The 23,014-nt window shown below is 54.1% G+C and overlaps 1 protein-coding gene across 1 annotated transcript in view; it reads right to left on the bottom strand.

The window, feature by feature from the left end:
- The window catches only part of RGS9 (regulator of G protein signaling 9), a 56,039-nt gene extending 52,003 nt beyond the window's left edge, over nt 1–4,036 (bottom strand). Inside the window, exon 1 of the mRNA XM_057713883.1 lies at nt 4,001–4,036. Within this exon, the coding sequence (XP_057569866.1) occupies nt 4,001–4,036 (36 nt within the window). The remainder of the gene's footprint in view (nt 1–4,000) is intronic.
- Between the last annotated feature and the right edge of the window lie 18,978 nt (nt 4,037–23,014).

Below are 23,014 nucleotides of genomic sequence, written 5' to 3'. Positions count from 1 at the left end.
AACACGACTGCGATTCGGGGCTTCCGCCCCGCCCACGTCCGCCCCTCGGTCTGCTCTCAGGGGGGCATCCCGCCTGAGACGTTCAATTATTTTAGGCTGTGTCTCTCCTCCGCTTGAAACCCGGCCAGGGCCATTGCACTTGGTCAGTGGCCAGGTCCCCTACTGGCCTACGTGGCTGGGCCCCTTCCGCCGACGCTCCCACCCCTACCCGTCCAGCTCCCCCCCACCCAGCCACACAGGCCCCCCCGCTGCTCCCTGAGGGGGCCCAGCCCCCACCCCAGGGCCTTTGCTCTGGCCACTCCCGGGCCTGGACCACTCTTCCCAGCTGATGGGCCAGGTCCACTCCCTCCCCTCCTCCCTCTTCTAATAGGCTCAGGAGACACCCCGCCCCCCACCGCATCCTACTTAGTGCCTCAACCTTGAACTCCACCCTTGGCATGCCTGACCCCAGCGTCCTGCAGCGCTCACCTTCTCACGTACGAGATAACCCACCTGCTGCTCATAACATTGGCTGTGTGTCCCCCCCGGACCCTGGAAAGTAAGTTCTCTGAGGGCAAATCTTTTCTTTTTTTCCCCTTTAATTTCCTGGCTTCACGGCACGGCATGTGGGATCTTCGTTCCCCGAGCAGGGATCGAACCCGCGCCCCCTGTGATGGAAACCCAGCATCTTAACCACGGGACCACCAGGGAAGTCCTGAGGGCCAATCTTTTGTCCGTTGCTGTTGCTGCTGAAGTCCGACTGCCCGGAAGAGTGCCCGGCACACGGACGGTGCTCAGCAAACAGCTGGCGTATCAATTAATAAATGAATGAAGCCAGGGGGCAGGGAAGCTGATAAGAAGACACGGCTTTTAGAGCCCTCGTTCTAACCCTGGTTACCTGGAACTACCTGTGCTTGCAAGTGATTGACTGGTTCAGTAAAGGTGGCAGAGAATAACAGCAACGTTTATAACTTATACAATCAGAGTTGCCAGTTACCAAAACAGAAAATTCCAAAGGAGGAGCACTCTCTGAGAGCAAATGCTTCTGCTTTTGGAAAGCTGATTGTGAAGGGCTGCTCAGGCAGCCACAAGGTCTGGAAGCTGATTGGAAAGAACACCCCAAGTTCAAAGCACATGACAGTCAGAGATACGAACTTGACTCCTGAACATCAGCGAGGGAGGTGACACCAGAGAGAACCAGTGCACCCTCCCAGGAAGCTGGAACTGCAGGAAGACCCCACAAGGACAGCCTTGACTGTCTTTAGAGTACCTTTTTTAATGTTGATGAATAAAAAAATATTTTTCCACTTGAAACAATTAATGGGAGTAAAATCAACTGAAGACTATTTTAAAAGAAACTGGATGGCTTGGCACAATTGAAAAAAGACACCCAAGGGTTTCTCTGGTCCATGTCAGTGACAGGCATTGACAAAGCCTCACACGCAGACGCCTCAAGTTCACGTTCCTCCAGGAAACCCCTTGCGATGGAGAAACCACGCCCTCCCCCAGCCCCCCAGATGCTTGCAAATGATCAGTCACTAAACAACCAGGCCGCCATGGTGGACTCCGGGAACCGAAGGTAGAGCGGTCTGGTCCCTGAGCTTAAGGAGGTCACTGTCTAGTGCAAGGTTACTACAGGACGATATGACAAGTACAGGACCAGGGAGAGGCCATGGTATCGTAAGGAGACACCTGTGCCAGGGGGTGGTCAGGAGGCGGCACTCCCGGAGTGAAATCTTAAAAAGATGAAAAGGAATTAGGCGGCAGAAAGGGCAGACGATGGTGGGCGAGGGCACTCAGGCGCGATGAGCAGCCAGCGCAGGATCACAGGACATGGATGAGAAGGCGGAAACAAAGACCTCTCCTGTCCTCCCCCCGCAGGAAGGCCTCTCGCGAGGCCAGGGCAGCTGCACACGGCCGGACAGATGCTCACGGAGGGTCGCCCCCCACACGCATCCTGCCCACATCCCAACCACGACCCAAAGCAAAACGGCTCACTGAGCCACTTACCCCCGGTTTAACTAACGTGGTTACAGCATCCTTATTCTCCTGCTACTCCATAAAATAACAGGCCCTCACACTGTACAGCCCTTTACAATTTGCAAAGTCCTCTGAGAGTTTGCACGTGCCTGTGGCCCAAAGAAAAGGAACCCAAGGTTCCACAGTCTCAGGGGGGTTCCTTTCTCTCCTAACTGCAGGAGTCCCCTCGACCTCTCTGAATCCCCTTCCTCTACCATAAAGTGATAGTGTGTTTGCAATTGATAGGGTTTTGTTATCTCTTAGAATCTCAGTAATTGTGGGAAAATGCTTTGTAAGGACAGATATATAAAGACACATACGCACAGACACATACACTTGGTAAGGAGAGAGACTTGTTAGTGGTTGTGGTCAGAATGGTTAACATCAGTAGTGTTTGTACAATCAGTGCCTCCTTAAAATCCTGCATGAAGGGGATGAAAACTCTGCTCTACTAACCACCCAAATACAGGTATTTATGGAGCACGTACTAGGTGCCCGGCCCTGCTGGGGGGGGTGGTACCATAAGGTAAACGACAGCCTCCCAGTCCTCAGAGAGCCGGGAAGATATTTGTATGAAGACAAAAAAATGAACTAAGATAAACACGAGGGATCCGGGTGTGAAGAAAGTTCACTTCAAATCCCACTCTAATGAGTCAGCGAGGGGAATTGCTAAACTTCACGAAGACTCACTCTCCGCAAAGCAGAGACGACCACAGTACCTACGTCATCAGAGGGACGTGGTGAAGGTCAAATGAGACGAAGCACTGAAAGCACTTCATACCATGCTCTGCACAAAGGATTTATTAGACAGCAACTGCAGGCTGAATGGTGCACCAAAACACAGGGAAAGTGCTGACTGGAGTAAGAGCCAGGAGAAGAAGAGGACGGCTGAGATGATCCCCAAAATCGTGCAAAGACGGCGAGAAGGATTTCCCCAGCCGGCGGCTGTGCTGCCAGGAGGGGCGGTGTGAGAGGCCCTCGCCGCTCCACGCAGGAACGTGAACGACTGACTTTGGAACCCTCGGGCACGGTTGGGGGGAATGCAAAATGCCACTGTGGCAAACAGTACGCAGGCTCCCCCCAGAATGAAAACTAGAATTACCAGATGATCCAGCAATCCACTTCTGGGTAATTATCGAAAACAACTGAAAGCAGGATCTCAGAGAGATATGAACACTCCCAGGGCCACGGCAGCAGCGTGGACAACAGCCAAGACACGGAGCCACCTAAGTGTCCACCGACGGGTGAACAGGCCAAGAAAGCGTGGCGCGTTCACGGACTACGACTCAGCCCGACAAAAGGAAGGGAAGGATTCCCTGTGGTCCAGTGGTTAGGACCCGGGGCTTCCACCGCAGGGGGCACGGGTTCTATCCCTGGTCGGGGAACTGAGATCACGCGTGCCGGGCGGTGCAGTGAAAAAAATCCCTTTTAATTAAAAAATAAAATAAAATAAAAATAGGAAGGCAATTCAGGAACATACACCAGCATGGATGCACCCGAAGGACGTGATGCCAAGTGAGTAAGCCAGCCGCGGAAGGACGGCACGATTCCACCACCTCAAATCACCGACTTCCTAGAATCAGGGTGGAAGGGCGGTTGCCAGGGGCTGGGGGAGGGGAGATGGGGAGATGCAGTCAGTGGGCATGAGGTTACGGTCAAGAAGATACAGTAGGTTCTAGAAACCTGCCCTACGATATTGTTTCTATAGTTAACAACATTGTACACCAAAAAATGTAGGAGGGTAGATTCTCGTGTAACATGTTTCCACTACAATAAAACAGAATTTTTTTTTTTTTTTGGAGACAGAGAGAGATTGGCCAGGCTGCACTGGAGGTGAAAGGTCATGCAGGGGAGCCCCGAACTGGAGGAGCTCCACCCGCCACCCCCGGCCCCGCGCAGCCGCCCCCGAAGCTGGCAGGTCCCCACCTCCCCCAGGGCGGGAGGGAGGGGGCACACACGACGTCCTAAGTCAGCGCCAAGGGCTGGGCTGTCCTGTCTCCACCTGCCGCTGGACCAGCATCTGCGGCAGAACCACCATCCTGAGAAACAGCGAGACCGGGGGCAAGGTCACAGCCGCTGCGGGCACAGCACCGGCCCCTCAGCCGCCCGCGGGACCGGCCGGGGCCCAGGGGCGCCCGGGGCTCCTCGTGCCAGACCCGCCGCGAGCTTCGTCCGCACGGACACGGTCTCGGCTCCCAGGATTGTTCTGGAGCAGACACGATGTCGGCGCTGCAAGCTGCCGTGCTCCCCTCCTGCGAGGTCGGGGCCTGGGGGCTTCCGGGGGGAGGGGAGGGACCCCCGGGGGGGGCAGGGAGACCCTCCCAGGAGGGGGTGGGGGTGGGGTGGCTGTGTCTCCTGGACACGGGCGGGGGCCGAGGAGCCCCCAGTTGCAAGAGTCACCTTCTCTGGAGTTCTTTTTTTTTTTTAATTTTTAAAATTGAAGTACAGTTGATGTACAACACTGTGCCCATCTCTGCTGTACAGCAAAGTGACTCAGTTATACACACAGAGACATTCTTTCCTTATATATTCTTTTCCGTGATGGTTTTCTGGAATTCTCGACTGATGGCATGTCTCAGATTCACCTGCTCCTCCCAGAAGCGCCGCCCCCCCGCCGCCCAGTCCTGCCGTGAGAGCCTGGGCCTCCCGTTTCCCACAGTAACTGCCAGAGGAGAGTCCACGTTTATTCCCAAACTTCTATCAGATGAAACAGCAGCATTTCATGGCGTCAGGGCGCCCGTGTACGGGAGAAGAAAAGGAAACCCGCGTTATGAGTTAGAAACCTGAGCGTCTCCAACAGAAAGTCAGGGGATTTCATTCCTCTCTGTGCATTACAAAAAAAAAAATCTAGTTACAAAGAGTTTGAAAATAACCTTCAGAGGAGGAATAATGAGAGTTATTTTATAAGCACAATGAGGGGCGTGAGATCCTTTCTGGCAGGTGCGTCCCCCTTCACCGACTAGCTGGGCTGTGGGAGGAGGGAGCATCTCGGGGACCCGGGAACATCTCGAGGGAGTTCAGCCCTTTTGGGTTTGGGTCCATTTTCCTCAGCACTTTCCTCACATAAATTCCTCTGGGGGGGGTCTCCCCAGGGACCCAACAAGGAAGCCAGAGGACTCTGGCTGGTGGTCTCGTCTCCGGGAGACTCTGTTACGGGCTGGACGGCACCCACCCCTCAAATTCATCCGTTGAGGTCCTAACCCCAGGACCTCAGAATGTGTCTGGATTGGGAGACAGAGTCTTTGCAAAGGTAATTGAGTTAAAAGAGGTCACTAGGGCGGCCCTGGGACAGGAGGACTGGTGTCCTTTGAAGAGAGCAGGTAAGGACATAGAGAGCACGGGGGAGGAGCACATGGGGACACGGGGAGAAGGTGGCCGTCTGCCGGCCATGGAGAGAGGTTGCCTGGAAACCACCCTGCCCACCCCCTGTCTGGGGCGTGCGGTGCCCTGTCCCGGCGGCCCCAGCACAGTCTCCGGGCTCTGGGCTCCAGCTCTGCCTCCGGCAGCAAAGCCCCTCTGCCCATCCCAGACAGGGGCACGCCGCGCTCTGTCCCCGGGTCCCCAGGGGGTGAGGAGCCCTCGCCTTGCTGCTCCCGACTGCTGCCAGCTCTCACCCCTCCTCCTCGTGCCTGCCGGGCACAGAGACAGGCAGGGGACGGCCTCCCCCACCCCGAGTGTCAGCGCCCCTCCAGCCTCCCAGACGCAGCTCCCCACGATCCCAGGCCGCACGAGGATGGCGGCGTAACTGGGCCGCCCTGGACCCCGGGTGACCCCGAGCTGGGGGCGTCGGATGCCGCGTGCCGCGGCGTGGCTGCAGGCGTGGCTGCGGGCGTGTCACCAAGAAGCAGGAACGAGGGCTCCGAGGGCCTCGCCATCCCACGCCCACGCCCACGCTGCTCCTCGTTTTAAGGCGCTGTCACTCACGGTGCAAGATCTCAGGCTGGAATTTTCCTTTGAGCCAGAGAAGGCGCGGGGGAGCTGGGGGGAGACAATCAGTACTTCTCTGTACAGAGACGGGCAAGCGACCCGGGAGCACGGGGTGTCTGCCAAACAGGAGAAGAGGCTCCCGCTAAGGAGCCCGTCCGCCCAGAGGCCGGCGGACCCCGATGCCTCGCGGCCCCTCGGGGGTACCACACACACCCTGATCGGTGCTTAGCCCACCCCAGCCAGAGCCCAGGAAACATCCTCCGTGACCCGGCCAGCTTCTGCAGACTCTGCTTTTGTCTCCTGTCTGCCCATGGCACCCAGCCTCCGTGGACGCCTCACCTCCCTCCTGGGCCGTCAGGTTCCGTCCACCTGGCCTCTGCCTTCCGCCTGGCAGGTCCCCGGCCTCCAGGGCACCCGCCAGCAGTGGCGCTACTGACACCTGGGGCCGGGTGACTGTGTCGTGGGGCCGGCGGTCCTGTGCACTGTAGGTTCTACAGCGTCCCTGCCTCTCCCCGCGAGATGCCAAGAGCAGCCCCTCCCCCGCTGGGACAAGCCAAAAGGTCTCCAGATGTCGCCAGATGTCCCAGGGGCTTGCCTCTGGGCTGTACATTCAAATCACCCAGGAAGCTTTTCTTTATTTTATTTTTATTTTTATTTTATTTTATTTTGGTCGCACTGCGTGGCATGTGAGATCTTAGTTCCCCGACAAGGGCTGGAACCTGTGCCCCCTGCAGTGGAAGCACAGAGTCTTAACCACTGGACCACCAGGGAAGTCCATGGGAAGCTTTTCTTTAAAAAGACCAGTGTTTTGGGACTCCCCTGGTGGTCCAGTGGTTAAGACTCCACGCTCCCAATGCAGGGGGCCTGGGTTCGATCCCTGGTCAGGGAACTAGATCCCGCATGCCGTAACTAAGAGTTCGCATGCAACAACTAAGGAGTCCATCTGCCGCAACCAACACCCAGTGCAACCAAATAAATAAATAAATATTTAAAAAAAAAAAAAAAACACCAATGTTTGGGCTCCACCTGACTTAACTATTTAATCATCTCGTAAGTAAATCAGAAACTCTAGGGATGGTGACGAAAACAATATTTTTCAAGTGCAGCCAGGGTAGAGAAGCACTCCTACCCTCTAATCTGAATCAGCGTCCTAACATGGTGACCGACTCGTTTTATTTGCCCCTGATTTTAAACCGTCACATGGCCACTCACTGAACACAGAAAGTGTGAAACGCCCAGCTCCACGCGCGAAGCCCCCAGTTCTGGGCCCTCCTCCACTACCAGCCTTTCCATCACCAACTTCCTGCACTGCCCGCTTTGTGTTTCATACATGCATCTCCTTTAAGGATGTCTCCCATGACCTATAGAACCCTCTTCCTATTCATACAGCCGTCCTTCTCTATTAGACCCCAAGCTCCAGGGCGAAGGAGTGGGTCCAAGCCCCGTGGCGTCCCCAGCACAGGGCCCAGCGCCCAGCACAGGAGCACACAATCCTATGCACGTGTGGAAGGAAAGCACGATATAAGCGAAAGATCCCGCACTCTGCCCAGGTCTCCTGACGTCTGTTGCCGCCGCCCGCCAACCCCCCCCCCCGCCCCCCAGCAAAAGGAGATGCCGCAGGGCACACAGGAAAGCACAGCAGCCTGACACGACGAGGTGCATCCCAAGGGCAGCAGCAGCTGGTCCCGGCTGGGATGGAGGTCTGGAAGTTGGGGTGGGGGGGACAGTTATGGGCCAGCACTAGGACAGGAGCCCACGGGAGCCATGGGAGGCGGTCCACTGTGCGTCGTCTCTCACACACACACACACACACACACACACGCACACACACACTTAGCACAGGCCGTTTCTCTGCTGGGACATCCTTCTTTCTGTCTGCCTAGAACCCCGTCTATCCTTCAGTTCTCAGCTCCGGGTCCCCTGGGCACCTGCGGCTGGGCCTTCCCATGGCCTCGCCCACACCAGGCATCACAGGGGAGCTGACGGCACTGGGTCACACGTGGCGACAACCTGCACTTTTCCCAGTTCCACCACTTAGCAGCCACGACTGGGGCAAGTGGCTTCACCTCTCTGAGCTTCCCGCTCCGTAAAACGGTGACGGTGACTCTGTCTCACGGAATAGATGAGCTCATGCACGCAAGGCCCCCACGGGGGACACAGCCTACTTCACAAACATCCACTGAGCGCTGGGTGACGGTTGCACCCAAGACCACGCTCCTTGGGTCTGGGTCCTTCTCCAAAGGCTGGGCACCTAGTTCAGCTGCTTCATGGTCAAGGGCCCCCCGGCACAGGCTCTCGGGGCCTGCCCTGTACCTGACCTCGGACCTTGGGAGACACAGACAGATGGGATCTCCCCGCCCCGCAGCAAGAGGTGCGGGCAGGGTCTGCGGGGCAGAGGGAGCGGGCGAGCCGGCCGTCACAGCGGAGGGGCCTCTGAGCTGGGCCTGGATGGGGGGATCGGGGCTCAGCCAGTGAGAAGGGGAGGAAGGGCTTTCCCGGTAGAGGAACCTGAGGCCTGAAGGGCACAGGGCTCCTGGAAAGGTGAGGAGGTCGTTGAGGCCAGAGCTCCCCTGAGTGCGGGGGTGCTGCTTTGTTCTGTGACCCCGCAGGGCAGGCGTGGGAGGCCAGTGGGAGGGAAAGCCAGAGAGGTGGCTGGGAGCAGGGTCCTGAGTGGCCAGGCTGGGAAGGCTGGACTCCACCCTGTGCACAAGGGAACTCAGCGGAGGGCTTCAGGTCGAGGGGATCCCCATCGGTTTGGGAAAGAAACCAACCAACGTATCGATGAAGGGCATTGTGGAGGCAGGCTGGGGTGGAGGAGGGGAGGCTGGGGTGGAGGAGAGGAGGCTGGGGTGGAAAAGAGGAGACTGGGGTGGAAAAGGGGAGACTGGGGTGGAAAAGAGGAGGCTGGGGTGAAGGACAGGAGACTGGGGTGGAAAAGAGGAGGATGGGGTGGAGGATGGGAGGCTGGGGTGGAGGATGGGAGGCTGGGGTGCAGGATGGGAGGCTGGGGTGGAAAAGGGGAGGCTGGGTGGAGGACGGGAGGCTGGGGTGGAAAAGGGGAGGCTGGGTGGAGGACGGGAGGCTGGGGTGGAGGAGGGGAGGCTGGAGACCAAGACCCCAGTCAGAAGGCCCAGGGAAAGACAGGAACTTCTACCAGATAACAGTCACGATGGAACAGAATGTCTGAGACCCAGAAACAAGCAGAGTGTCCTCCAGACAGTCGCTCTCAGAGGCGCGGCGCCAGAGCTGCGCTGTCTGGGGAAGCGGGCAGGCCCGGGGACCCTGCAGGACGGCCGACGGCTCTCGGGCACCCGGCCTGCGCGGTGTTGTCCGCTGCGAGGAGCCAGTGTCTGCAGTACAGGCTCTCGGGGCTCTTTCCAAGCGAGGCGACACGCCACCTCTGTTGTGTCTCCTCACACCTCTACCCTGGAATGCCCAGAAGCTCACACAAGTAGGTGGACGGAGGGTGGCCAGCTGCCCCCGGGTGCCCAGGTCTGTCCAGGTTTCAGCGCTGAAAGGCGTAGAGGAATCCGGACGGTTGTGACTGCACCAGTTTGCTGAGCTCCGAGGGCTCAGGGCAGGGTCTTAGTGTCACAAAGCATTCAGCTAATTCTGCTCAAGATAAGCCTCGGGCAGTGGACGCAGCCCTGGGGAAAGTCGCTGTGGACGGGAGGAAGGGCGGGTGCATGGCCGGGGCTGAATCCTCTGCCCACCTCCCCCGGGACCCATCACCTTAAAGGCCCAGAACAAGATGAGCCACTCCGTCCTCACACACATCCCCCCACAAGATGCACGCCACCTTGCACAAGTCCCCAGGACACACACCCTGCGCCCGGCCGCTTGCTCTGAGAAAGCCTTTGCTGCCCACAGAGAGGCCCGAGCCCCCCAAATACACACACCTGAATAAGGGATCTAGGGGCGCTGGAAGCGGGGTGTCCTTTTCGCCTGCAAGTCACACCGTTTTCATGGCCTGTGTGTACACCCCCACCACACACACACGCTCTAAAACACTGCGGTTGTGAATCCAAAAAACAGCGATCGTGTGCGTCTGGCCTCTGGACGCCTCCTAACAGTCGCGGAGACGGTCTCAGATCTGACCCAGGCTGGCGGAGCTGCCTGCCGGCGCCTCCTCGCCGAGTAACAGGTTGTTTCCAGCCTCCGGCCGACCCTCGCCCTGGCCTGCGGGTCCCCCGCCACAAACAGGTTACAAGGAAACCTCGCCATTACAGTCCTCAAAAGACAGACAGACGGACAGAAACACACGGCAAAGAAGTCACTTGATAACATCAAGCGGCACTAACCGACCACGAGGGCCGCCCCCCCCCCCCCCGCGCACGTCCCCGCCGACACTTCGCGGAGTTGGTCCCCGCGCCCCTACCCCGCCGCCCGCCCCCCGGCCCAGGTGATGGGTCCGCGCTCACCTTGCGCAGAAACGCCATCCTCGGCCTGTGCTGCTGGCCTTGGGGTCGGATCGCCATCCTGGACCCCGGCGGCCCCGGCCCCGGGACGCGACGCCAGAGGAGCGGGAGCCGCGGCAGAGCGCGCGCGCCCGCGCCCCCGGGTCCCCGGGTCCCCGCGCCGGGCGGGGCTGTCCGCGGCGCCCCCGGGAAGCGGCCCGAATCCGCGCCGGCCAATCAGCGCGCGGCGCCGGGGGCCGGGCGTGCGCTGCGCGGGCGCCCCCCTGCCGCCAGGGGGCGACGTGGGGCTGGGCGCGGCCGCAGGTGAGCCCCGCGCGACGGGGACCCGCGTGGGAGGCGCCGTGGCCGAGGGCGAGCCCTTAAGGCGGATGGGAAAGTTCGGGAGGCGGACAAGGCAGGGGAAGGAAGCGGGGTAGGGACGGAGCGGGAGGTTGGGATGGACATGTACACAGCACTGTATTTAAAACAGGTGATCCACACCTCTGCTCAATATTCTGTAATTACCTAAATGGGAAAAGAATTTGCAAATGAATGGATATATGTATAACAAGCGCCTCGCGGTACACGGGAAACTAACACAACATTGTAAATCAACGACACTCCCATATAAAATAATTTTTTTTTTTTGATGTGTAGAAATCTTTAGGGGAAAGCAGATTCTACGTGGAATTGGGGAGATGCTGGTTAACAAAAGCAAGGAAGTGAGGAAGAAGGAAGGAAAGTTGAAGTCCCCCCGGGGACCAGCTGCCCTGGTTATTTTTTCAGATCCTTTTCTATTATAGGTTATCATACGATACTGAATATAGCCCCCTGTGCCATACAGTAAATCCTTGTTGTTTAAGATGCTCTGTATCTGGATGGCAGTGATGGTTATACACAGATAACAATGTTTGTCAAAACTCATCCAACTGTACTCTTAAAACTGGAGCACGACATTGTCTGTAAACTATACCTCAATAAAAAGACTGACCAAAAAAAAAAAAAGCAAGTATTACCTTGCAAGATGGCAGAGGGACATCGTGCAAAAATGAAAATCTGCTGTGACTCGGTCAGGGAAGCCGACGTCTCACCACCATCACCACCATCACCATCGTCATCACTCTAGTCGCCCGCGTCCCCCTCTTCATCAACAAAAAGGTGTGATTCGGGACCTCAGCTGGGGTCCCGCTGCCCTGGATACCGTTCAGTGGGATCTCCATGGCCCCTGCAGGATAAACCTCATCCGAACACCATGATGTGGTCATTTACACATTGGTGCCCTTTACAACCCAGTTCCAGGGACTTCCCTGGTGGTGCAGTGGTTAAGAAACCACCTGCCAATGCAGGGGACATGGGTTCGATCTTTGGTCCGGGAAGATCCCACATGTCGCAGAGCAGCTAAGGCTGTGCACCACAACTACTGAGCCCGCATGCTGCAACTACTAAACCCACACGCCTAGAGCCTGTGCTCCACAACAAGAGAAGCCACCGCACTGAGAAGCCCACGCACCACAACAAAGAGTAGCCCCCGCTCGCAGTAACCAGAGAAAGTCTGTGTGCAACCAATGCAGCCAAAAAATAAAAATTAAAAAAATTGTAAAAACCAGTTCCAAGGTCACCTGCCAGGAACATGTCCCAACACCTCTGGTCCACGCGATAATTAAGTCCAGTCCACTGTGCTTAGTGCTCAGGAGAGAAAGCTTAAAACATCCTGCTCTCAGCCCTTGGGCCCCGCCGCCCCCACCCCCGCCCCAGACTGGGAGGAGAGGCACGGTCACCAACAGCTCATCTCTCGGTGATGGACGCATCGGACTGCCTGCAGGCCGAGACCTGCTTAGAGGGAGGTCAGGGCTAAGAAACCAAGCAGGGATGTGGAGGCACCACTGCCCCACCCAGGCCCAAGGGATGGTGAGCCGGAGCCCTGGCGGAGGGGCGGCCCTGGCGGAGGGGCGGCCGTGCCGGGGCCGTCATTTTGGAGGCACACAGCTGGTACTAGAAAGGATGCCGGGGGAGTAAGCACCCCAACTCTCTCTCCTCTGAGTGCTTCCCATTGGTCAGTGCTGAGCGGAAGCCAGAGGGTGACAGAGCCCTGGGGATGCCGCCTGCTGAGATCAGCCTCTTGGGGCACAGAGCCAGGCAGAGAAGGGCAAAGGGTTGGAGGTGGGGAGGACTCGGGGGAGGCAGACAGTGAAGAAACAGCACCATGGGTTAAATGTCTTCAACAGCGTGGAAACCCAGAGGACAGGTCTCAGAGTTGATCCCATGTCCCCACGCACTTGAGACAGCATGGTGACAACACCTCCCACACCACAGAAGTCCTGTCGAAATGACCTGACTCCCTGGGCCACTGCCCGTGCTCTAGCCCATGTTTGCATTTCATATAATTCTGTCGTTTGCATTTTGTTACAGGTGTGTATTACATTTGCAGTTCTAAAAAATCATGTGTAGAAGAAACAAAACAAAACAAACAAACAAAAAACCTTAGATGCATGAATGTTTCTTCCTAGCTCCCCTGAGAAAGGCAGCAGCTCATGAAAACACATTCTGGGAGGGAACTCGGAGAGCCTTCATTTCCACGCAGTGAGCACACCCAGCCAGCAGACAGAAGCTCTCTGCACGGCCACGGGTCAGCGCCAGCGCAGCAATAACGGGAAGAAGTGTGGGTGCAGCCCACGTCCGCCTCTCCCTGCCTTCCCCTTTCTCCCCAAGAAGCTAGTTGAGACCCTCCGAAGCTGACCATCCTGCTGTGGCTCTGACTGCTTGATCCGGGAGAGGGGAGAAAAAGAGGAACTCTGGGGAACTCTTCTGGAAGGTTTCCTGCCTCTTCCTGAACCAGGGATTGTTCAGAAACTACTTTGGCCCAGAAGAGGGTACCAGCTACCACCACCACCTACAGTCAGAATAAAAACCCCATCCTTATCTTTTTTCTCCTAAATTAAACGCATTGAATGCATCAGAGATGATAGTTTTCACAAGCATTGCCAGAGAACGAACGAGTGGTTCCCAGTGGGGAGGGGGGTGAGGGGAGGGAGTAAGAGGTAGAAACTACTAGGTATGAAACAAGCTACAAGGACATATTGTACAGTATGCGGATACTATATAATAGCCAGTACTTTATCATAACTACCGATGGCATATAACCTTTAAAAATTGTGAATCACTCCATGGTGTAGCTGGAGCTTATAGAATACTGTGCGGCAACTATACTTCAACTAAAAAATATTAATTTGAAAAAGGAAAAAATGACATTATGGGAAAAGGCATTTTCACACCCTGAAACAGGCTTTGGTTTTAAGACCGCTGTGGGCTTCAGGGGACGTGTGAAGGCCTCCAGGCTGGGCCCTGGGCCCTGCTCTGACTCTCACCGGATGTGTGACTGTTTTCTAGCAGCTTTATGGAGGGGCAACTGACGTATACTAAACTGCATGTATTTAAAGTGCACAATCTGATGGGTTTCGAGATCTGTATACTGCCAGGAAACCACACCCACGGGCAAGATGGGAGGCACATCTGTCACCCCCAAAGTTTCCTTGTGCCCCCTGTGATCCCGCCCCTGCTGCCCCCAGGCACCCCCCACCCGCTTTCTGTCACCGTGGATTAGTTGGGGGGCAGGAGGAATCTGATCAAGTTACCTAATCTCTCTGAGTCTCTACTTTCTCGGAAGAAATGACTCCAACTTGATGAATTCAAAATTCCCCTCCAATTTGGAAGCCACATGACTCTGAGATACGAAGGAAAACACCCAGCTCGATCAGCTCGAAGGCTGGCAGCAGGGCATTCAGTGCTCCCTACAAAGTGGGGCCCCTCTGGACCAAGACCAGACACCCCGAAACAGGATTCCCCGTGGCAGACACTCAAACCAGCTCAAGGGCTGAGTGGCACCCTGGACGTGCCCCAACCACTCCTGCTGCATGAGATCCGGGAGGGGTGGGGGGCGAGGGGCCGAGGGACCCGCCTTAGGAGACGAGAGCCCAAGAAAGTGTGCTACTTGCTGCACCCCATCTACAGCCGTCTTCCTGGAATCCTCTTCTTCTGTCAAACAGGCCCATCCTGCGAAGGATGTTCAAACCCACAGCACGCCAGCTGAGGGTCCTTGACGGCCGCTCACATGCTCCCCTTGCCTGTGGGAGGGGCCCAGGCTCCACCGCCCGAGTCCTCACAGAAGAGCCCAGAGGGCAGCAGAGAGCAAGGGTCTTTCTCAGGGCTTTCCAGAGCAAGGGGTTTTCCAAAGTTCCCGCCCCTTCTGCTCTTTCCCTCGGTTTCCCCAGGAATGGCAGTGTCTGGAAGGGTAGAGGAAGAGGAATGATACAGGGGATGCCAAGGAAATAAAAACGTTAACCCCTGCAAGAATCTTCTTCTAACGTCCACAGCTTCCACGTCACCCAGATGCTGCATCTGAAGATCAACTTCGCCTATGCTCTTTGCTCCCAAGTGGGGGTCTGATACTGCTTTCTCTCTCTTCTCTCTTCTCTAGATAGATAGATAGATAATAGATAGATAGATAGATAGATAGATAGATAGATAGATAGATAGATGATAGATAGATAGATAGATAAATGTCTGGCTGTATCACCTGAACCTTGGAAAAGCCAGCCTGCTCTCTCCCTTTCCCTCTTTATGTTTGGTACACAGCCCTCCTGGGTTCAAAGTTCAAGTCACTCTACAGATAACCAAATTTGGTGTTTTTTAAGAAGTGCAAACCTTTAGGGGAGGAAGGAGTGACTGCCAGTGACTAGGGGATAATGAAACTCACGGAATTAGAAGTGGTGGTGGCTGCACGACCCTGTAAATAGACTGAAAGGACTGAACTGTACAATTTAAAAGGGGGAATTTTAATGGTATGCGTATTACATTTCAATTTTTTAAAGTGCAAGCTCAGAGACATAATTTTCCCCAGGTCTTGCTATTATAAGGCCTCCTTCCTTCCTCAGAAACCCTCAGTGCCCCTTCCCGGCGCCTGCCTCATAGAATTCATTCTCCCCACGTCTGGCACAGTCTGAATCGTCAGCTGTGGTTTCGCTGCCCCTTGACACCGAGCCTCTTCCTCTCGCCAGCCCTGAAACCTGCTTTTTCTCCAGCCCGCGGTGGACTTCCTCCCCTCCAGGTCTTTCCTCCCACCAGTTGTTCTGCTGACACCACCTCCCTCCCCACTCCTTCAGCACGAAGCTGGTGCCACCCACGTGGCATTTTTCCACGCACACATTTGGGTGAGAGATCACCGGTGCACATCTTACAGCCCCTCCTACTCAATGAGTTTCACCAAGGATAAGGTCAGCCAGCAGCTCGTGAGCAGGGGTGTCTGGGTTTGCGTTTGGGTTTTGGTTTTGGTTTTGGAAGGGGGCAGATTTGACTGTGGCGTTGCCCATTTCTGTGGTGTAAATACTATTAATGTGACATCGCTGACCACAGAGTCACTGGATGGCAGGTGAAGGTCCCTCTGCATCTGCAGCACCAAAGACTGCTAAGGATTAGCAACACCTGGATTGGGGCATCATCACATAAAAGGCTCAATGGAAAACTTTCCAGCAACTAGAGCTGTTCCAGAAACTACACAGGTTATCTCATGGACCAGGGAGCCGGGAGTCATTGGAACATCTGCAGCTTAAGTGGCCACGGTCTAGGATGTCGTAGACGAGACCTACACTACATTCAAGGCTGCATCTCTTCCAGCTCTGAGAATTACCGAGCCTCACGTGGGAGTGGCTGCAAGGAAGTCTTGTAGGGCTGATATCACTCACCCAGCATCACCTTCAGAGGCTGGGCAATCACCCCTTAGAAGGGTTTCCTGGCCACCCCGATCCACCCCCTCTGTGCACCTAAGGAAGCCCACTCTCCACTTTGCGTCGTGTGTGTGAATTTTTGCAGGTGAACACTGGGCTTGCAGGGCAGTATCTGATATCTTGAGGGTAGATTCAACTTCTTGGAAAGCAACGGTCATTTCTCCTGCCAATCCCTAAGGGAAAAAAAGGGGTTCTCAGGTAGAAAAAAAAGCAGCAGTCATTCAGAAAGTCATAAAGTCATCTGCCCACCATAGAGAGCAAGTCCAGGGCCGGGAAGAAATAGAGTCTGCAGTCTCCAGGGATCGCACCATTTTGTTAAGAAAATTGTTCTAGTTTCATGTGGTTTTTTTGGCCGTTTCCCTTTCGTTTCTCCTCCAGGATTCAAGACATTTTCACTCACTGCTTCTGGGGTGGGGCCGTGTCAAGCACCCAGGGTGTAAAGGTGAGTGAGACAAGGCCCTGCCTTGAAGGTGTCTCCAGCAAGAAAGAAAGACATAAAGCATAGTTCTGGGAAAATGCAGCGGACGACGTGGGAGTGTGTGGAAGGCGAAAAAGGAGAGGAAAGAACAGAAAGGTGGTAAGGGTCTGCTCAGATGAAATCCTAATGGTTTCACGTAACAGGCCTTAGTGTACCTGCCCCACACACGGAGCGCGCTACAGCCCCGGAGCAGACATCTACTATGAAGGCCCCCAGTCAACAAATGAGTAAAGAGAGGGGGAAGGTGGGGGGAGGGATAAATTAGGAGACTGGGATTAACACACACGACAGTATATAAAATAGATAAGCAACAAGGCCCTACTGTACAGCACAGGGAACGACACTCAATACTCCGTAATCACCTATATGCGAAAATAATCTGAAAAAGAATACAGGGACCTCCCGGGTGGCGCAGTGGTTAAGCAGTCACCTGCCAATGCAGGGGACATGGGTTCGAGCCCTGATCTGGGAAGATCCCACAGGCGGCGGAGTAACAAAGCCCATGCGCCACAACTTCTGAGCCTGTGCTCTAGGGACGGGAGCCACAACTGCTGCGCCCGTGAGCCACAACTGCTGAAGCCCACGCGGCTAGACCTCGTGCTCCGCAACAAGAGAAGCCACCATGAGAAGCCTGTGCACCAGAAGGAAGAGTAGCCCCCGCTCGCTGCAACTAGAGAAAGCCCACGTGCAGCCACGAAGACCCAAGGCGGCCAAAAATACAGAGGTAAGTAAATAAGTATAAAAAAGATAATCTATTAAAAATCAAGAATAGACGTGCATACACGAACCACCTGCTGCACACCTGAAGCTAACACAGCATCTACATCAGCTCCCCTCCAATACCGAATACTGCTTTTCTAACGAGCCAAGGGCACCAACAACAGGCCGAAGGTCTTGCCCCCACGGGCAGCAGAGCCAGGGCTGGGCCCGGGCCGCCCGGCCCCGGACCCCACGGCGCAGGCCGGGCGCTCCCGGCGGCCCCGGGCCCGGCTCAGCCGCGCGCCGGCCGGCGACCCACGGGAGGGCCGCGGCGGTAACACGGGCGGAAAGGAGAAGTGGGCGCTGGGCCCGCAAACGCCAGGGCTGCCCGCAGGCCGCCTGCCCGCGCTCCCGCGCTCGCCGCGGGGGGCGCCCGGGGCCGCACGCACGACGGGCCCCGGCCTCCCCGCCTCTCCTTAGACCGCAGGGTCCGGACGCTCGCGCGGGCCTCCGAGTCCACAGGCGAGCCGGCGGGGCCCGGGGGGCGGGGGCGCCCGTCCCTCCCGCCAGGGCCGGGGCGAGAGCGGAGGCTTCGCGCCCGGGAGGCACCTCACAGGAAAAACCCTTAAAAAAATAAAAGGTGTTTAGGGACCGCCCAGGGGCGCGCAGGCGCAAAGGCGCAGGGCCAGCCCCGCGCTCCCCAGCGCGCCTCCCCGGCTCCCCGCCGCGGCGCCCCGCCCCGCCCCGACCACAGAGGCGCGGGCCCTCCGGCGGCCTAGAGAGGAAGGGCAGGCGCCCGGCGGCGGACTTCCGCCGGCGGCCATGTCCGGCCCCGCCCCCGGGCCGGCACGCGCGGGTCTCGGCGGGGAGCTGGAGGCGGGCGCAGGCCCCTGACGCTGTGTGCCGGATGGGGCGCCCTCCCCCGCGGCGCCGGCTCGGGGTCGGCCTCGCGAGCCGCGGCGCTGTGGCCCTGTTCCCCCCCTGTAGTTCCCTGAGGCGACCGGCCCGTAGAGACAGCGGGGACCCCGGCCCAAGACGCGACGCTCCAGGGCTGGCCGTGGCGCGTCTGAGGGAACCAGCGGCTGCGTGTGTGGGGCGAGGGGCACTATGGGCGGGGCGGGGTGGGGGCGGGGCGCGAGGGGCACTGTGGGCGGGGCTCGGGGCGGGGCGGGGCTCGGAGCCGGCTCTCGCCCGGAAGTGGGCCTGGCCACCAGGCCCCTGCGGAGCTCAGGCCGCGGCTTTTCCTCTTCCAGGCCAGCTGCTTGCCACGGGCGCTCACTGCCTAGGCTTCTTGACCCCAGTGTCCTCGATTTTAAAATGAGGATGTTACTGGCCATCCTGTCCTCCTGGGTGACCCTGTCCTGCTGGGTGGGTTCCTGTCCTCCTGGGTGACCCTGTCCTGCCGTGTGAGATCCTGTCCTACTGTGTGCGATTGTACTGTGGCATATGTTCTTTAGTGAACCAGATCTACCGTCTCTGACGCTGTAAGATTGTGTTGGGGGAATATATCATATAAAGAAGCTTTCACCACAGTGTGTTCCCGAGGGGAAAATAAAAGATGGACAAGTGAGTTTGGGATTTGAACCTCGGTCTCTTGCCACAGTTACTGGTAGAGTATTAAATTGTTCTGAGAAGCTATGCAGTAATAGGATTCACTCACTTTGTGTAGCCGGGTGTTTCTTAAGCATTTGACGTAGAGACTTTTAATTTACACCCTATGAATACCTCCCCAACGCAGTTTTTCCCAGAACACATTTTTGGGAGATGCTGACATAAAAAAATCATTCACCTGAGCACAGACCTGTGCAAGAGTCACTTTCACTTCTCAAAAGACATTTCAGAACTACTTTTTGAAAATCACCTGACTGGATTTCAGTAAGGATAGTTTCAGTTTTACAGATGTTCGAGAAATCGGTCCATAAATAATGTAGTACTACAAGCTGTTAACACTTGGAAAAGGAAGTGAACCCTCCTTGCCCTTCCTCCTTCGTAAATCATGGACAGTGGATATTGTCTTAATATCATTGAGCCAGTATTATCAGTGTATTATTTATAAAACAATAGAAATAGGAATACATGGAAAACACACGAATTGTTCCGAGTAGAAATTGCACAATTCAGGGCTTCTTAATGACAAACCGAGGAAATTGTTCAAGGACCTACTTTAGTAAAACATGATTAACATTTCCTGCTATAAATAGAGTGCAGCTAAGAAACACTTAACTATGCTGTATGTACGCATGACGTGACGTTCACTTGCCCTAATGTTATGGAATAAAATTTAGTACAAGGACTGTGTCCAGCTTTGCTAACGATGACTTAGCTGCTGAAGTAACAATAAAAGCTCTTAATACAGTGGTTTCACGTGTTTGGTGCAAACCTCTATCAAGGGGAGCTTTGAAATGAGTTACTAGTACGTTACTAAACTTGCAGTTTCAAGCAGGACCTGCTTAAGGATGACAGTAACAAGACATTACACTGTCCTTGTTACAGTGTCTGGTCCTCCATCCTGTAGGGCCAGAAACCTACACAGTTTGCACAGAGATAACCAGGCTCCAGAGGTTATCTAACCAAACTCAAAAGGGACTGATGTATAAACCCAGAGCGTAAGGTAATGCCTTTCCAGTGAACATTATCAGGCCGCTGGATGACTTCATCTGCCAACAGCGTGTGCCTTCTTGAAGGAAGATCTACACAGCAGTCCAGGTTGGTACACGTATGGGGATGTCGTATTGGAGACACACGTCATGGAATCAGAACGAGGACAATGACACCCGAGTTTAATGGCACTGCGTGTCTTCACCCTACAGATGTACCTGTTGGGTTGGCCAGATCTTTTTCCTGGGTAAAAGCACTCTCTCCCGCGGTGCTAGAGACAAGTCATTTTGTCTCTTTGAACATCTCTCTCAGGGATGCTCTCCCCATATTCTCTCTCAAGCTTGAGTACAGGGCAATTGACTCATTCAGCCTTTTCTGTTTACAGCCCCTATCCAGCTGGGCCTCCCTGAAGATGCACCCAGGGCAGAAAGAGGTGCTACTGAGTGGTCACACTGAGACGTTCCTCCCTGGGGGCAGAGGAAACCAGAAGGCTGCCTGGGAGACCCTGGCTAGGTTTGCCTGAAGCATAGATGAACTGGATTGTGGAGGGCACCTTAATAGGGGGAAAGGGAGCAAAGAGAGAAAGAAAGATCACAGCTGGGGCAGTCGGGGAGGTCTGAGGGAGATGGCCACATAGTGCAAATCACACAGGCTTCTTCCGGAAGCCATCGGCTTGAACAGCGAGTGCTGTGTGCCCGCAGTGCAAAATTCTGCTTCTTCAAACAGAATTTAATGATTTAAAAGATATGCAACCACATTCTGTTTGTGGAAACCATGTTTGTGAAAACGTTCAGAAAGATCTGTACGTGTTGTCTTTTCTAAGTGAATATTATATTTTGATTAAAATATACGTACATGTAACACACTAATCAAAATGAATTTTACTTAGATCTCCATCACCTTCGATCTATATTCTCAATTGATGTCTTTCAGGCCCTTGACGGTCACCCCGTAAGAGGCAGTGCAGTGTTCCCCAATTCTGTGGTTGAGAGTGGTTTGAATAGGGAAGGGGCATAAGAGAAAGACCAAATATTTTGGCCAAATATAATTTGTCTGCTAATTAGTTTCCTAAAGCAACCAGCAAAGATTTTTAAAATAATTTCCTGGTCACAGCAGGCCAGAGAGAACTCATTGCCAATAGGTCTGCAGAATGAAAGTAAATCCTCCTAGTCAGAAATACGGAAATGCAGGGAGGACTGAAAACTACCAGGAAGGATCAATACACGGGGAATTATCAGTGAATATTAAATGTTAACCCAACAACCATCATGTCTTGTGGAGTTTAAATTTATGGGTAGAACTAAAAAATGTATGAAACAACACAAAATGAGGAAAGAGACCAACGTTTAGGAAACTAAAGTTTTCTAAGGTTCTAGCAGTCCTGGGAAACTGGTAAAAGTAATAATTTGTATTAGACAGAGATAAGGCAAGACTACATATTGTCTCATCTCTAGGTTAACAACTAAAAGAAAAGAACGTATAAGAACGGAACATATAACCTGCAAGTTTGGGGTGGAGAATAAAGTAAGAGATAATATTGTATTAACCCACAAGACGGCAAGAAAGAAGAAAAATGGAACTTAAAACAGATTAGCCAGATAGAAAAAAAAAAAATAGTAAGAAAGTAGGAATAAATCCAGCTGTATCAGCTGTTACTTTATATGTAAATGGACTAAATAATACAAGAAAAAGACGAAGATTGTCAGATGGGATAAAGAAAAAAAAACAACTTCTGTAACTTCTAAGAGAGACACTTTAAAAATATATGATTAAAGTAGAAGGATGGGAAAAGAGACTATACAAACCTTAGCAGAAAGAAATCAAGTGTATCTATACTAGTATTAAATAAGATTTTACGGCAAGAAGCGTTACTAGAACTAAAGAAATATCAAAATGGGTTGGTCCAACAAGCAGATATCAAGTCACAAATCTGTAGGTACTCAATGACATAACTTCAAAATACATAAAGCAAAAATTAAAGAACTCAAAGAAAGAGACATCCACAATCATAGCAAAAGACTAACACACTTTCCTCAATAGTTTATACAACCAGCTGATAAAAGACCAATAAAGATACAGAAGATGAAACACATGATTAACAAACTTAACCTGGTTGTTATCTGTAGAATTCTATACCCAACAATGACAGAATTTACATTTCTAAGTGTAAGTGAAACATATACCAGAATTGACCATATAGTGGATTATAAAGAAAGCCTCAACCAATTTCAAAACACTGATCATTCAGAGAATGTTATTTGACCACAATGGAATTAAATTTAGAAATCAGTAATAAAAAGACTATATCCAAAAGAAAAAGCCCAGATATTAGAAAATATTTTGAGCTGAATGATAATAAAGACAATTTATAAAAACTCAGAGGATGCAGCTAATGCAGGGCACAGATGGAAACTTATAACCTTAAAATGTACACATTAGAGAAATGATAGGCTGGGGCTTCCCTGGTGGCGCAGTGGTCAAGAGTCTGCCTGCCAATGCAGGGGACACAGTTCCGAGCCCTGGTCCAGGAAGATCCCACATGCTGTGGAGCAACTAAGCCCGTGCACCACAACTACTGGGCCTGCGCTCTAGAGCCCATGAGCCACAACTAGTGAGCCCGCATGCCGCTGAGGTGGGAGATAGGTGGACTCCAGGCTAGGTGTTTACAACTGGCCTGTTCACACCTCTGGGATGAGAAGAAGATGAGCTCCAGGACAGACATCCATTACCAGCCCCCTGTTTACATCTCCTAAGGCAAGAGACAACTGGACTCCGGATTACATATTTATGACCAGACTCCTGTCTATATTTTGAGATTTGCACCTCAATATAAGAAACAGCAACAGAAATAGAGTAAATAACTGGACATTTGGACACTTTTATCGCAGGGACAGAGAGCGGCTAACCCTGTTAAGAGATCAAGAGGTCATACATGCCCCCCCATCTTTGGGACAAGGGAGACACTACGCATGCGTAAAAGCCTTCATGGGGTCCAAAAGGCAGGGGGTGCCAGACCGTAATAAGTCTTGCAATCTGTCTCCCAGAGGCCTTTGCAATAGGATCCATCTTAATTGAGGGGGGTGTGCACACCCAGGGAAGGGTCTAGAAGCAAATTAACCCTGGGGTCAAAACAATAT

Source organism: Hippopotamus amphibius, chromosome 17 (genome assembly GCF_030028045.1).
Source record: "Hippopotamus amphibius kiboko isolate mHipAmp2 chromosome 17, mHipAmp2.hap2, whole genome shotgun sequence".
Classification (NCBI taxonomy): domain Eukaryota; kingdom Metazoa; phylum Chordata; class Mammalia; order Artiodactyla; family Hippopotamidae; genus Hippopotamus; species Hippopotamus amphibius.
The sequence above is the reverse complement of the archived record's forward strand: the minus strand, read 5'-3'. Positions and strand labels throughout refer to the sequence as shown.